The sequence below is a fragment of the Herpailurus yagouaroundi genome, unplaced genomic scaffold (assembly GCF_014898765.1).
Source record: "Herpailurus yagouaroundi ecotype Mexico unplaced genomic scaffold, PumYag 182, whole genome shotgun sequence".
NCBI lineage: Eukaryota > Metazoa > Chordata > Mammalia > Carnivora > Felidae > Herpailurus > Herpailurus yagouaroundi.
Genome location: NW_024412413.1, coordinates 3,449,292 through 3,465,745, shown reverse-complemented (window position 1 = coordinate 3,465,745; position 16,454 = coordinate 3,449,292). Strand labels below are relative to the sequence as shown.

Sequence of the window (16,454 nt, the reverse complement as noted above, 5' to 3'; positions counted from 1 at the left end):
GAAACACAAGATGCAGTACTGAGTGACTCAAGGCTGGGTTACAGAGCCACGACCAGGTAGAAAATGGAAATCTGCAGAAAGGAGCTCAGGGTCTCCTTCCGCTGATGGTTGTCAGCTGAGCCTAACAGAGGAGCAAAGCTTTCCAGGCTCCTGGGGCTAGGATGACAGAACCTGGGATTCGGAACCCACCCAAGGTATGTGGGGGTGCCCGTCGGAAGCAAACACGAGGGACAGCCACACCACCATCCTGGCATCAGATTATCTGCGTTTTCAATACGATGTTCGGCACTCGATCAAAAATAACCACATACCCAAGGAGATAAGACAGTGTGTGTGAAAACCAAGAGACACAAGAAAGAATGGATGGAAACAGACCACCCCTGCCCCCGCCGCCCCGGGTGGATCCATAAAATAGAATCATCAGACACAGACTCGAGGACAGACTTGAGGAATCACAGAACTTTCAAGGAGACAGATTCAGGTGACCATTAGACTCTTACTTTTGTAGGTAAATGTTACACTTCAGTAGACAAGATTGGAGCTACCATGTTGAAAGACATGTAAGGAGATGGGAAAATACCACTGCAACTAACCTAAGATACTCATGTTTATTTTTATTTAAAAAAAATTTTTTTTAACGTTTATTTATTTTTGAGACAGAGAGAGACAGAGCATGAACAGGGGAGGGGCAGAGAGAGAGGGAGACACAGAATCGGAAACAGGCTCCAGGCTCTGAGCTGTCAGCACAGAGCCCGACGCGGGGCTCGAACTCACGGACCGCGAGATCGTGACCTGAGCCGAAGTCGGACGCTTAACCGACCGAGCCACCCAGGCGCCCCAAGATACTCATGTTTAAAGACGGCTTCAAGTAAGAGAATAGGTTAAAAAAAACAACTACGAATGCACTGCTTAAAAGAGACAAACATAAAATATAAGGACTCAGAAATGTTGAAAGTAAAGGTTAGAAAAAGACACATCACGTAAACACCAACCAAAAGAAAGCTGGTGTAGCTCTATTAATGTGAGACAAAGTAGAGTGAGACAAAGGGAGACAAAGTAGACGTGAAGGCAAACAAAAAATTCTAGACATAAGGCAATTTTCATAGTATGACAGAGTCACTTGTCCAGGAAAATAAAGCGATTCTAAATTTGTATGCACCTAATAACATAGCCTCAAAATGTATAAAGCAAAACTCGACAGAACTAAAAGGAACAAGAAGGGTTGCAAACTTTTAAAACTCCCTTCTCTCAGCAACTGAGCAGACACAAAAATCAACAATGACAGAGAAAGTCTGAATGCCACAATTAACAAACTTCACTCACTTCGTGTATATAGGACACTACAGAACACAGCTATAGAACACACATTCTTTCAAGGCATAGGTGGGACATACACAAAAAAAACGATGAAATGCTGGGCTGTGAAGCAGGTCTCGACACATTTCAAAGGTCTGAAATCACACAGCATGCCTTCCCTGACCTGCAACTACGCAAAAATCAACAACAAAATGATTTACTAGAAAACGCCACCTGTTTGCTAATCCAGAAACATACTTCTAAATACCCAAGGATCGAAGAAGAAATCATAATGGAAAACAGAAAATGTTTTTAAGTGGTTACCAAGATTATGCAACCAATGACGTATATTGGTTTTTAGTCTTTTTAAAAAAATTTTTAATGTTTATTTTCCTTTCATTTTTTTTAAATGTTTATTTATTTCTGAGAGAAAGAAAGAGAGTGCAAGCAAGGGAGGGGCAAAGAGAGAGGGAGACACAGAATCCGAAGTAGGCTCCAGGCTCTGAGCTGTCAGCACAGAGCCCGATGCGGGGCTCGAACTCACGAACCGTGAGGTCGTGACCTGAGCCGAAGTTGGGACGCGCAACCGACTGGGCCACCCAGGCGCCCCTTTTGGTTTTGGGTCTTAATCGAGAGTGAAATAAAGAGGACTTTTTTACCTTTTTCGGCTTTGTCTCCATTTGTCCACAGATGTTTAAGTCAACGTCCTTAATCTCCCTGGCTATGCTCTTTCCTTGCAACAAAACCCTGAGGCCAGTGGATCAACAATAAAAATGACATATGTCTACAGACAAAGGCAACAGAATGAATTCCAGGCCCATGCACAGTCACTGCTCACCACCTCAGGTCTGTCGCCGGATTTAAGAGGGGCAGCATTCAACAATGGCCAGGTTATCTCCCTTGACAATGCAGGCGAAGCGAGGGCGCCTGAGTGCAATTACCCAAATTGTTTGAGCTGCAGGAGGACTACGTAGCTTGTCTGGCCTGCCGCGGAGGCCAGGAACACCTACGCGGCCGCCCCACAGAGCTTACAGGGTCTGCAGGAGGCCTGTGTTCAAACACACCACATGGCAATAACCCAGAACATTCCAGTAACGCCCAGCTGACCGGCCTTTGGGCCCTGGAGCGCCCTTCTGGGTGGCCACCGAGGTCTGGAGGATTCCCCCCGAGGCCACCACTCTTGCCACCCAGCCTTCCACAGGGAGGGGCTGGCCACAGTCCCTGGCCAAAAAAAAAAAAAAAACCAAAAAAAAACACCTAAATTTTTGGATTAGCTACCCATAACGTAATTACTCAAACAATACGGGAGTCTGTGACTTTCAGTGTTGTTCCTCCTGAAAGCATACTTTTTTCCTACGGAGACCCCGCTGCCAAAGGACAACCTACAAGTTCCAATTCATCACCTGAATCGAAAGAGCCAATTTAATTTGTTCCCACCGTGAGATAACCACAGAGAAAAATGCCATCCTGAGGCAAAAGTGTGCTTGCCAAGTTCTGGTCCGGACCTAGCTTCTGGGACTGCCTGGAAACCTCTGAAGTCACGAGTTACTAAGGAGAAACAGCGACAGCTGAAATTATCGGAGGCACAGAGGTACCCCCTTCAGCACCCCCGAATGGGTCCGCGCTGGAAATGCCGCTGAGCGGTGACGCAGGTGAGCCGGGCAGGTGGAAGACAGAGAGGCTTCCGTCAGGGCTCTGAGCCCCCAGCCCCCCTGCCCGGACAGGGTTAGTCGTGGCCCCCTGGCACCCTGTCCTCACTGATCCGTGGGCGAGTCTGGGGCCCGCCTGTCCACTGGGAGCCCTCGAGGTCCTGCCCACACTGACCTCCGACACAGAGCCCCCAGGGGGCGCTGGACAGTGCCTGTGTCCCCACCCGCTGCCCCTGCCATTTCCAAGTGCTTCCAGGTGGACAGCCCACAGGGGCGATGGGAGGGGGTCCTGTGGGCACTACAGAGCCCGGGGCACAAGGGAACCACGGGACCCAGAGCCCAGAGTCTCTAGGCCTCTGCTGAGCAAAAAGAGATTGGAGTGGACGCTCCGTGGGGTCCATCTCACGTCTGACCTTCTGACCGCAGCATAGCCTACTCTGGGAACTAAGGCCACTCCTCACTGGGCAGAAGGACCAGTCCCTGGGCCCAGGGCAGTGGCGAGGAACAGGTCCCACGTGCCGCTGCTGCATCAGGAGGCAGATCAGCTCTGAGAGGGGTCAGAAAGTGGGCTTTCTAAGAGGGACAATCCCTGGGTGTGGCCCCCTGGCCCAGGGGCTCGGAGGTGGAGGGTTTACTCAAGAACCTCCTATTCCCCCGGTCACTGTAGACAGAAGGCACCAGGAGCCGAGAGAGAGCAGGCCCGTACCCAGGCTCCCCGGGTGGCAGGGTCTCCTGGGCCCTCGAATATCGCAAAACCGCAGGCTGGCGTCGAGGGTGAGAGCCCCTCCCTCCGGCCACCAGGACACTGGGCCAGAGGCGCGAAGGCAGCCTGACAGGGCCGCTGGGCGACTTCCACAAACGGCAATAACTTTCCTTGTTTTTCCAAGTGAAATCTCTGTGGAGCTGGGAAAATGCAGGGGGAGCTCTTTGTGGCACAGAGATTAACGAATACGGTGTGTTTAAACCATTTCTTAAAGGTTTTTAGGAGGGGCACCTGGGTGGTTCAGTCGGCTAAGTGTCCGACCTCGGCTCAGGTCATGATCTCGCGGTTCGTGGGTTCCAGCCCCGCGTCGGGCTCTGTGCTGACGGCACAGAGCCTGGAGCCTGCTTCCGATTCTGTGTCTCCCCCTCTCTCTGTCTGGTCCTTACCCGCTTGTGTTCTCTCCCTCTTTCAGAAATGAATAAACATTAAAAAAAAAAGAAAAGAAAAGGTTCTTAGGAACTCTGCTTATCTGACACTTAAAATAGACAACACAGCAAATTGCAAAAAGGCAGAGAGCACACGCGGGAGGAGACTCAGCGTTCGGGATGTCGAGGAAAGCCCCAGCAGAGCGCGGGGCGCAGACCTACACGCGGCACCCCAGCCCCGGGCCCCCCATCTCTACCTGAAGGTGCAGCTTGCGTCCCCTCTAGTTCCGAAATGCCCGCAGGCCACAGCCGCTGTCTACAACACTCCTTGGCTGAGTTTCGCAGCTGAGGAGCTGGGCTGCTGGGTCCAGCTGGCCCCGTGCGCCCCACCCCCCGTCTCAGGAATAATGGAAGAAAAGAAAGTGCTGGAATCAATCCCCCCAGGGGGAATCGTGGCTGCACACCGGATTGATTCCCTGCGCTCTTCCCTGGCATGAATGGCGGGATTGTGCGGCTGGCTGGGAAAGCAGGCTCGTGTTTCCTTTCTTCCTCACTCTGGGGACCCCGCCGGGCCGGTGCGGGCGGAGGGAGGCGGCGCAGGGGTGAGGTTCCCTGGAGGGAGGCGGCGCAGGGGTGAGGTTCCCTGCCTGTGTGCACGGGGAGCCCGTGCTTCCTGGGGGTGGGGGGTGCTGCCTGGGCGGCTCTGGCTGCCCCACTCAGCTCGCCCGGGGTGGGACGTGGTCCCCCCTCACCTGGAGACGCAGCCTGGAGGCCATGCCTGCGGTGGCCGCCATCAGCACGCCGTCCTCCTTCCTGGTCCGGAACATGAGCCCCAGGTACCAGGGCACGGAGATGGTGATGTCCAGGTCGCTCCAGGACACGACGCTCTCCCCGCTGAAGCGCTGGGGGTGAGGCATGACTGCGGACACAGAAACGCGGGGCCCCAGGTATCAGACGAGCCTCTGAGAACCGTTGCCGGCTGCAGGGGGGCAGGACGGGCTCCCGGGAGAGGGGAGGGAAACATTTCTGGGCTTTTTCACTGCAATACAAAGGCCAGTCTCAGGGGCACCTGGGTGGCTGGGTCAGCTGAACGCCCACCTTCGGCTCAGGTGGTGCTCTCACGGTTCGTGGGTTCGAGCCCCACGTCGGGCTCTCAGCTGTCAGCGCTCTCCTCTCTCCCTCTCTCCCTGCCCCTCCCCTGCTCACACTCTATCTCAAAAATAAACGAACCAACCAAACGAAAACGAAGGCCAGTCTCGGGCGTCCATCTCTAGGTCTCCGAGCACAGGAGCCAGCGGCTTACAGAAGCCCGCCCCGCTAGGGCACGCGCCACTTTCCCGGGGAGTGAGGCTGGGGCTTGGGGGTTCCCAGCCCTGGCCAGGGCATGATGGGGGGGGGGCTCTCGGGCTGGATGTCGTGGCTCAGAATCCTTGGGCTCAGCAGATGGGGTGCTGGGGGGCGCGGTGAGCCCAACCTCCCTTGCCCTACATGACACCTACTGGGTGGGGTGCCAACGGGGCAGGGGCGGGCTGTGCGGGGAGCCCGCGGGGCGGGGGCGGGGCTGTGTGGGGAGCCGATGGGGTGGGGTGGGGCGGGGCGGGGGCGGGGCTGTGGGGAGGGTGGTCTCCCGGCGGGACGGCGTGAGCCTGCGGTGAATACCACACACGTGTTCCCGGAGAAACACGTCGACCCTGTGGCCTAACCAGCCCTCATCTGTGTCTGGGGGGGGGGGGGGGCTCCGATGCCCAGGCATGCGGGCCACTGTTTCTCTCTTCCTGGTCGTGGGCACAGAGGTGGGAAGGCCGCTGGCCAGCCGAGGGCTCCAGATGTTTGGGGGGGACCACGGAGGTGGATCAACACCCCATCCAGTGTGTTACCCTTGCACAAACGGGGTGCCGGCCAGCTGCCCCGTGTCCTCCAGACCCCGGCTGTCACACAGAGGAACATCCCCCAGGTGGGGCACACCCGCCAACAGCACAGGGCACGCCAGCTGGCGGCTGCCTCTGGGGGACCACAGCCTCACGGGCCCCGGCCCGTCTGTTTCCTGCTGTTACAAATCCAATGCTGGCATCTGTTCACTCTGGCACAGCCACGGCCGGCCGGGCCCACGGCCTCCATAACAGGAACTCTGGGTGTGGGCATGTGTCCCACCGGCAGCCGGGCCCCCCCTGAAGCCCAAGCTTCCTGCAGCCCCCCCGTCCCCACCCTCTCTCCCCGCCAGACCCAGGCCTGGGGACACACATGCCATCGGAGGCTGCGGCCCTGGCCGCGCCAGCCTGCGTGAGCCCCGTCACCCGACAGCAATGCGTCCGAGGCCCCGAGGTCGGGCGGGCACGGATGCCAGGCCCTTACCTTGCTCACAGTTCTTTCCGCCGAACCGCAGCGGGCACTCGCACACATAGGTGTTCCACCTGCTCACGCACGTGCCCCCGTTCTGACACCACGTCCGATCACAGAAGTTCCTCTGAGCGTCACAACCTGAGGACACAGGGCACGCGGTACGGTCTCAGAGCAGGAGACGTGAAGGGATCGTGCCTCGGGGGGACCGGTCACTGCCCCCGACGCCAACCCCGCGGTGTGAAAGCAGCCCGGTGAGCAGCAGCCCCGAGGGGAGGCAGACAGGCCGGGACCCTCTGGTGGCAGTCCGATGGTCAGACCCGGAATGGTACAGGAAGCCCTGCCCGTGTCCAGGGACGTCGGGTCACCTGGTGACATGCTCAAGACTGGGGGACCGAGTGCCCTGCCCAGCCCGGCGGTGTCACAGGCACCCCAAACGCCCAGGCCCCAAGAGCAGCACATCCGTGAGCCCGGGCCCCCCCTCCTAACGGCCCACCGCTAGCTGCACACAGGTGTGGTCAGCTCTAGGAAGAAGTCACTGCCCAGGACGTGGAGGAGGCCACCAACGCCCGGCCGTGCGCCCCGGCGGTCATTCGCACCTGCCCTGGTGCCGTTGTTGGCAATGAAGCTGGCCATGTCCACGTTCTTCCCGTCCACGGACAGGTTCCGCATGCAGCCCACAAACTGCCGGTTGTGCACGGGGAAGTCTTCGGGCAGGTTGGGGACGCCTCCCAGGAGCAGAGGGCCGGTCAGATCCAGGGACCTGCGGGGGCAAAGGTGAGAGGCAGCGTCGGTGGCCCTGAAGCTGCTGTAACATCCCGGTGGCCGCCAGGCACACCCATCCACTTGAACGTCCGTAACTGAATGGGGAGGAGGGGAGGGGGGCAGCCCACAGGTCAGACCACACACGGCAGGTCCCGGTTCTGAGGCCACCACTGGCTTTCACGTCTCTCTGTGCCTCAGACTCCTCAAACCTGCATCAGAGCCGGGCAAACGGGAGTCCCACCCACTGCCTGGGCCAGTCGAAGCCAAACACGCAGCCCAGCAGGCACGAGTCAATGCCAAATCGTGGCACTACCCCTCCCCCCTCCCCGGGCTCTGATGACCTTAAAGAGGTCACAGCACACGAGAGCCCTGGTTCCACACGAGCAGCAGGGTGGCCTTGGGCAAGGGGTCTAATGTCTCCAGGCGACAGCTTTCTTCTCGGGACAATGGGCACAGCTGGGTGGGGTGGGGGGAAACAGGCATATTTCATTCCCATGCCCGGCACGGATCGGGTCCTCCAACTGTGGACATCGAAAGTTTCTTGAATACTCCACCACAACGCAATTAGGAAGGAGCAAAGCTCTGGCTGGTGGGGCCGGCATCACAAAACTGGCCTTAGGGCTGTCTGGGCTTCCGAGTTAGGATGATCCACAGAAAACCTCCGGGACGTACCAGAGGGAGGTTTACTGACCCAACACTGGACCCCAGGGACCCGTGCCTGGTGGATCGAGGCCAGCGATCCCACAGTCTCTGGGGTCATCAAGCCAGCCATCACAAGCCAGGCCGTTCGGGGTTGGTCTGGCCATTACTTTCGGCAGAACTGATGAGAGGACTCATTCTAGAAGGTTCTAACGTGTCAGAGGGAAGGTGCCCCAAACAAGGGGAGGGAATCTGACTCCAGCCTGGACAGGGGCTGCCAGGCCGCTGGGGCCCCAGGTGCCCTGCCTCAGGGTCCCGCCCTGGACGACCCTGCTGGGAGCAGCCGTCACAGGGGGTGACTGCCTGGGCCTCCCCCGACAAGCCCCGGGGATGCTCACTTCTTGGAGCCGCTCTGTGTGCCCTGGGCAGCGCAGCTGTAGTTCCCGACGAGGCCACCAAAGCGCACAGCCACGGCCGTGTCACAGTCGTCCACGGTCACCACGGCCACCTTCTCTCCAGATGGCCCGTGGGGCAGGCCCAGGCGGCCGATGTTGGGCTGTGAGAACAGAAAGCACAGAAGGCATGAGTGTGTCCCCTTCAAGCGCCTGCGGTGGGCTCACCAGCGCCAGCACATGCCTCCCGTCCGCAGGGGATGAGGACGTGGCCAGGCCACGTGTGGACGGCCTTGTTTTAAATTAGTTCCCCCGAAGCAGCTATACTGGGGAGCCCTGAAATTCACGTCCTTCCCAGAGCTTCCGAACGTGCTCTTATTTGGAAATGAATGGTCTGCAGGTGTAATTAGCTAAGCAGGGTCATGCCACAGCAGGGGGGACCCTGATCCGATGTGACTGGTGACCTTGTAAGGCAGGCCCAGAGACAGACACACGGGGAGATGCCATGTGGCAACGGAGGCAGAGACAGAGTGCTGCGTCGGCAGGCCAAGGAGCACAGGGGCTCCCCGGCACCACCGGGATCTGGGACCCTCCCCTGGTGCCCGCTGACAGAGCTGGGCCCTGCGGACACGGTGACCGCGGCCTTCTGGCCTCCATTACCGTGTTGTCCTAAGCCACCTAGTTTGTGGTATTTTGCTACAGGAGCCAACACCAAAGCCCTGGGACGCCTCGGCCACACGCCTCCCGAGCGGGCTCCTGCTCACCCCTCCATGTTCCTGGAGCGTGGACCCCCGGGTGCTCCCGGTCACTCCTGGGCCCAGGGGCCTCTCCTCGTCCCGGAGTGACACTCCCATGCCCTTTACTGGCCCCAAAGTCAACCACCCTTCCCGCCCCAAGGCCAAGCCCCACTTGCCTCCTAAGCCTCCCCCCTCGGCCGTCCCTGCGGGCCTCACACACAGTCTCCCCACCCAGGGCTGGTTACAAGAATTCCTCTGGAATCGGTGACTTGGGGGGTAACCGGCTCACTTCTGGAAGAAGCAGGTTCCCTTCTCAAGGAAGCTGTGGTTAGTGTCCAATGACAGTAACACCCAGCCGGCCCCGCCCCTGTCCCCGGGCATCCCCCCCCCCCCCCCCCCCCGGTCTCCTGGCCTGTCCCTCAAGGACACTGAGCACGTCCGCCCAGACAGCCCTCGGACATCCTTCCAGCGCGAGGCCGGGAGCCTGACAACGTGAGTGTGCGGGTCTCAAAGTTCCAGAAATATAGCAGGTGGCCAGAGGGCTGGTACGGGCTGGGCCAGGCAACCTTCCCCGTCTGTCCAACCCTCACACAGATGGGTGGCTGGCGGTCCACGTAGTGCCACCAGGCCTCCCAGTCGGCACACGGCTCCCTCCTCCCCACAGACACACGCCTTCTCCAGCCCCCAGCAATCCTTCCCATCACCCCCAAAACCAACAGGCCCAGTGTCCCCACTTGAGAGTTCTGGGATCCGCTTGTGTTTATAAGACGATACAGACTTGTATTTCTTTACAACAGTATTGGAAACGAGGAGCTGTAAACATAATAGAGGATTAACTAAATCACCTCCGTACCTCTTTTTTTTTTTTTTTTTTAATTTTTTTTTTTCAACGTTTATTTATTTTGGGGACAGAGAAAGACAGAGCATGAACGGGGGAGGGGCAGAGAGAGGGAGACACAGAATCGGAAACAGGCTCCAGGCTCTGAGCCATCAGCCCAGAGCCCGACGCGGGGCTCGAACTCACGGACCGCGAGATCGTGACCTGGCCGAAGTCGGACGCTCAACCGACTGCGCCACCCAGGCGCCCCAACCTCCGTACCCCTTAATAGGAAAATAACAATGACACAGTTGATGCCAAAAGAAATCTTCAGGTTTTCAGAGGAATAAAGAAGCATCCATTCGATGGGGCACACTGGACCAGAAGGCAGGACAAAGAAGCTGCTGGTAACAGGAGCTCAGCCAGGTGGCCACACCGTGTGATGCCAGGGGGTGCCCTGTTCACCCTGGTGGTGCCCCCCCCACCCCGTCCCAAGTTGGGCAGTGCACAGCCTGCACCACTGTACGTGGTGATGCCGGGGAAGCCTACCACTCCCTCTTGGCCAACCATCTGACTGCACAAGGCCTGTCAGTGAACCTCAGTTTCCCTGTCTTTAAGAAATACAAATATTAGAATACCTGTCCTCACTATGTTACAGCGACGTCAAGAATGGCATTAAATGAGATACACGAGTCTCCTGGAAAGCCTTCTTCGGTAAATCTAATGCCACCCGGTATCCTAGTTCCTGGATAAGCTTCTTCAGTTTCTTTTACACCAGTTGATGATCATGAGACCTGATAAGCTCTATCCTTAAAGATTTCGCTTTTGGTTGTTCAAGTCAGATGAGTATAAAAAATAATCTGCTTGCTCGCTCAGTTACGGCAGCCCCGCTTTGGAAAACAGGCACAAGTGCCTATTATAGGGCGCCTAAGTGTTAGCTGCCATCCCTGGGGAAGAACCATCCAGGCTGTGTGGCCCTGAGTTACCGTTAACGTATAATCTGCATTTTGGGGGGATGGGCGGGAGACTTCTCTGGAGACGAAAATGGCATTCACACTTGCAAAGCTCTAATGAGGCAGAGCTCCTGTTTGCAAAACCGCAAACCGGCTCAGAGCTCCAGGATCCACGCAGGATGGGCGGGAAAACAAGGCAAAGACTCCCCCCTCTACCTCCTGCAAAAATCAACCTTGGTATTTAGAGCAGCCCACCCTTATGACGGGCTTCAGGGGCGCCTGGGGGGGCTCAGTCGGTTGAGCGTCCGACTCGTGATCTCAGCTCGGATCATGATCTCACGGTTTACGGGATCAAGCCCCACGTTGGGGTCTGTGCTGAGCGTGGAGTCTGCTTGGGATCGTGTGTCTCCCTCTCTCTCTGCCCCTCCCTTCTTGTTCTCTCTCTCTCTCTCTCAAAATAAATAAATCAGCTTAAAAAAAAAAAAAGATTTCAAAACCTGGTGTTACTTCATCAAAGCAGCAAGTGCGACTTTTAGGAGAACAGACAGTTTCCGATAAACATCGTCCAACACCTGCTTCTCGATTCCTGCTCCCGGACCCAGGGGCCGTCAGGTCGGAAGCGAAGGCCCTTTCGGCCACAGAACCCCACATTCTCAGATTAAGAACTGAAAGGGCCAGCAGGGGAGACACAGTGAAGTGCCCGGGAGAGCCCCACCATCCCGCCCCTCCCGCGGCTGCCCCAGAACACGCACCACGAGGGACAGCAACCTAACACGCCCGCCAGTCTGCTTAACGCACGTGACGACAGCCACCGCACGGTCAGCCCCGGCGGGAGAACACCAAGAGAGCATGGGGGGCGGCCGTCATACAGGAAATCCGTAAGGCAGGGGACTTGAGACGCACGACTTACACACAGAGGTGAAAGGACCTGGCAACGCCCGCTGCTGGGGACAGACCCGAGACACTTACAACAGAGACCCCCACAAAAACCCGCTCATTGGTGTTCACGGTAGTGCTGCTCACGAGAGCACAAAGGCACAAACAACCCAAACGTCCGGCAACAGAAGGACGGATAATCACAACGTGGCCTCTCCATTCCACGGAAGTTCGATTCAGCCTTAAGCGAACAAAGAATTGACACCAGCCACCGACCGGATGAACCTCCAGGACATGATGCCGAGGGAAAGCAGCCACCAAGGCCCCCTGTTGTAGGATTCCGTTTCCAAGAGATGCCCAGAAGAGGCAAGTCCATAGACAGGAAGCAGGCACGGGGGGTCGGGGGCTGGGGGGAAGTGGGAGAGACCGCTGGTGGGTACAGAGTCTCCTTTCAGGGGGCTGAAGATATTTCCCATCTTGACGGAGACAGCGGGCTGCACAACGTTGCGAATGCACCAAGTGCCACAGAGTTGTTCACTTTATTATTACTTTTCTTTATTTTATTTTACTTTTTAAAGTGTATTTCAGGGGCGCCTGGGTGGCGCAGTCGGTTAAGCGTCCGACTTCAGCCAGGTCACGATCTCGCGGTCCGTGAGTTCGAGCCCCGCGTCGGGCTCTGGGCTGATGGCTCAGAGCCTGGAGCCTGTTTCCGATTCTGTGTCTCCCTCTCTCTCTGCCCCTCGCCCGTTCATGCTCTGTCTCTCTCTGTCCCAAAAATAAATAAACGTTGAAAAAATAAAAAAATAAAAAAATAAAGTGTATTTCATTTTGAGAGAGAGACAGAAAACGAGTGGGGAGAGGGGCAGAGAGAGACAGGGACAGAGGGTCTGAAGCAGGCTCCGTGCTGAGAGCAGAGAGCCCAACGTGGGGCTCGAACCCACAAACCGTGAGATGGTGATCGGAGCCAAAGTCGGACGCTCAACCAACTGAGTCACCCAGGCACCCCCCCAAGTTGTTCACTTTAAAACGGTTCATTTTGGGGGGCGCCTGGGTGGCCCATTCGGTTCAGCGTTGGGCTTCGGCTCAGGTCACGATCTCACGGTTCGTGAGTTCGAGCCCCGCGTCGGGCTCTGTGCTGACAGCTCGGAGCCTAGAGCCTGCTTTGGATTCTGTGTCTCCCTCTCTCTCTCAAAAATAAACTTCAAAAAAATAAAACGGTTCATTTTATGTGATGTGAGTTTCATCTCAACAAGAAAAAAAGCCAGTTTTCTGGATGGGCCTCCACCCTCCTCGACCCCCCGTGGCCACTCTCTCTACCTGGACGACCTCTGGGAAGCGCCATCCCCATTCCTGTCTCTAAAGCGGGGATGACAGTGCGTGGCCTTCCTGCGGAGACGGTCTCCGGCAGGGAAACGCGTGACAGAGGGAAAGCGCTCGGTCGGGGTGGGCCGAGCGCACGTCACCGCACAGGCAGCCGTATCTGATCTGGGCTCAGGTCATCTGTTCTCGCCCGGGGAAGACAACGCGCATCCCCTCCCGCGCGGCCGGCACGTCGACGGAATCCCCAGTGGGAAGGAAATCGGAGGGCCGTGGAAGCACCAGGCTTACTTCTATGCGTCCACCTGTCGCGTTTGAAAAAGACAAAGCAGTCTGAGCGGCTCGTTGGGAGCGCTGATGCGGGGATCGGGCACAGGCAGAGGAGAGCGCGCCGAGACTCCGTGCGCACGGAAGGGCGCACAGGGACAAGAGAAGACAAAACGAACGGCCCCGGATACTCCTAAGAATCGTTAAAAGTGTGCCACCCGTTTGCACAGAAGAAAAACACCCGGGAAATAGAGACGCCTCGTGGCAATGATTCTCACAACCCAAGGGGCTGGACACAGGCTGGGCGAAGGCTGGCGTCCCCCAAACCGAAGTCACCACTTAGGGTCCTGTCCCTCTTCCTTTCCCTTCAATTTATTTTCTGCGCTGGGTGCAGACCCTCCCCCACACTTCCTTCCAGTTGCTCTAGAGCAGCCGGTGGAGATTTGCCTGCGTGTACAAAAGCGTCTGGTCCTTACAAAGCGCTCACGTTTCTACAGCCTTTTAACCCGCTGCAAACAATTCCTCATCGGGGAGGCGAGTGGGGTTCAGTTTCAAACGTGGGCTGCAGGGGAAGGCGGCGCGGGGGCTCCTCGAAACCAGATACCTGGAGCGGCCGGGCTTGGGAACGGAGTGGATTCCCGCTCTGTGTCAGGAACGACCAACCGAAATTTGCACCAGAGAATTCACACGCGGCTGGGCTGCGGGAACGTCGCGAGAAGTCAAAACGCGGCCTCGAACGCGTACCCCGCCGTCGCTTCTCAAACACAGCGAGGTTCAGACCGGACGGGAGGGCTTGCCGAACACAGCCCCACCGGCCCAGGCTTCCAGGATCCACACCAAATACCTCAGGAGCCTCCCCGCGGGGCTTTGCGTGAACTCCGCTCAACCACCAGACCGCGAGTCTCAGCTCCGCCCGTAACACGCGGGTGTGAACTGGGTCTTGCCCCCCAGGCGGGCCAGGACCGCCTCCCAGGACACCTGCTCTCTGGTCAGGCCTGTACACGGGAGCTGTGGACAGTGCTGCTGACCAGCCTACAGGGATTCACGTGCAACAGTGCACAGGAAAGGGGCAGTGGGGGAACGGGGGAAGGACAGGCTAAGGGACCCGGCGGCTTCACCCCGACGTTCCAACTGCTTGCGGTCACCTCGCGTGCCCACTCGTACTGAGTCCCACGACAGGGCGCGGCCACGTCACGCACAGTGAGCGGACTCACCTGCGCCCCGGATCTGCCACGGAAACGTGCGAGGAACCCAAAAGCGACACTGACTAGACCGGCTTCCCCAAGATGGCAGAACCGGCCAGGCGTCTTCGGACCTCAGCACACGTTTTGGCGTCTCCATGAGGACAAAACGGCTTGTTTGCCGAGAACCGGGCTGCCTCCCCTCGTGGGGCCGGTGTGAGCGGCCCAGGGCCTGGAGGCAGCCCCGAAGCCACGGCTCACTCCCCTGTTCCACCTCATCTGCCCTGGCAATCCGGGGCGGCGGGGGGGGGGGGGGGGGGGGCGGGGGCCTGTTCAGCAGCTTTAAGAAGTCGACTAAATTGCCAGCCGAAACTCCGAGGTCTCCCAAAATTAAGTTGTAAAATATATACTTCTTGAGTTGAATATCAAGGACAAAAAGACAGGGGGGCCTTGGTGGCTCAGTCGGTTGAGCATCCGACTTTGGCTCAGGTCACCATCTCACGGTCTGTGGGTTTGAGTCCCGCGTCGGGCTCTGTGCTGACATCTCGGAGCCTGAAGCCTGCTTCCGACTCTGTGTCTCCCTCTGCCCCTCCCCCACTCATGCTCTCTCTCAAACATACACATTAAAAATTAAAAATATATATATATCTATATATTAAGGACAAAAAAAGCCCAGACATTTTGGGCTTTTTTTCCATAAAGATGCCGGGAACCTATTCCTGGGGACACAGCATCCCCCGCCTAGGGTACGGGCAGCAAATGGCTGCCTGCACGCCTGATGGGACGTCAGGCAGGTCACCTCCTGGCCGCCAAGTTCCTGCCCACAGTGAGGCTGAGGAGGGGGGCAGGCGCTCCTGACTCCCTCACCTGCTAGTGACCTGGTGTGGATTACGTACCAGTCCGAGCCGGGCAGCTCCTCCCGGAGAGCCGCAAAGTTCACAGCTACCCGCTCCAGGGTCACTGGGGGACAAAACGGAGAAGTGGGTCTGAACCCCTCTGCAGAGTGTATCTGGAGCTGGCCTGGCTGCCCCAACGTGAGGCCCAGCTGGGAGGGCCTGAGGCCGGCGGGGGACACAGGACAGCAGCGTCCACAGCCCCCGACGAGTTCGCATCCTGACCCCGCTGGGGAAAGTCACCTGGCTGCCTTGCCCGCCAGGCCCCTCTGTGAAGCAGGGGTGCAAACAGCGCCCCCCTCGTGGGACGAAACGCACAGTGAACGCGAAGGCCGTGGCACCACCCCGGGCGCAAAGGGGGCGCTCCGCCGAGTTCGCGGCTGCCGCGCTGCTGGGCGAGGATGGGAAGAAAAGCCAGAAAACCGCGCAAATGGCTGTTCTCTCTGTATTTCTGCCTCTGTATGTTTTCCTGCGGTTTTAAAAAACCCACAAACTTCTTTTCACGCCTTTGAGGAAGAAAGGAGCAGTCAACAGCTTGCACGGGAACGCATCTCCAGGGAAAGGCTTGGATTCTTCTCCGGGGCTTGAACGCGGAGCGGCCAGAGCTCCGGGGTCCTTCCTTTGTTCGCTCTCCGAGAACGTGCTGGACCGTGCCAGCAGATTCCTCTTGTTTGGGGAGCGTTAAGAAGAAAAGATTTCCAACAAACGTCAGAATCCGCTGCTCGCTTTGGAGTTTCAGTAAAAAAAGAAAACATCACACCAGCGTCTTCTGTTTCTCGGGCAGGTGGTTAACTCCAGTTGACGCACGATTGTGGCCACAGGTAGAGGGGGAACCCTGTGCGTTTCTGACGGACGCACAACACGCGGGGGAACGTGGGAGCCGAGGGCTGGAAGGCGGCCTGCGTGCTCGGCACTCTATACAAATCGGCATCTCCTGAGGGCCCGATCTCCGTGGGGATGACTTTTGTTCTGGAAAAAATCCACGGGGCACGGTGCCAGCCGCTCACCAGCCCAACCCTTCACCAGACAAAAGCTCTTGGGGTCCGTGAGGGGGCAGGTCCCCCCGCTGCTCGGCCAGCAGGCCCCCCAGGATTTCTGGGAGCCAGGGAGTTTGTGCAGATCTGCTCGGAGGCTGGTCTTTTCTCCGATGACAAGTAAGAGGGCTTTAAAATTGGGGTCCCCGGAGTTTAAACAGCACTTTCTTAAA

At 57.8% G+C, this 16,454-nt stretch overlaps 1 protein-coding gene across 1 annotated transcript in view; it reads right to left on the bottom strand.

Moving 5' to 3' along the window:
* The window catches only part of CELSR1 (cadherin EGF LAG seven-pass G-type receptor 1), an 84,169-nt gene that overhangs the window by 34,977 nt on the left and 32,738 nt on the right, over positions 1-16,454 (bottom strand). The window contains exons 5-8 of the mRNA XM_040491813.1: positions 8,213-8,370; positions 7,010-7,173; positions 6,426-6,551; positions 4,826-4,992 (exon numbers count right to left, since the gene is read on the bottom strand). Coding sequence (XP_040347747.1) covers positions 4,826-4,992; positions 6,426-6,551; positions 7,010-7,173; positions 8,213-8,370 — 615 coding nt within the window. The remainder of the gene's footprint in view (positions 1-4,825; positions 4,993-6,425; positions 6,552-7,009; positions 7,174-8,212; positions 8,371-16,454) is intronic.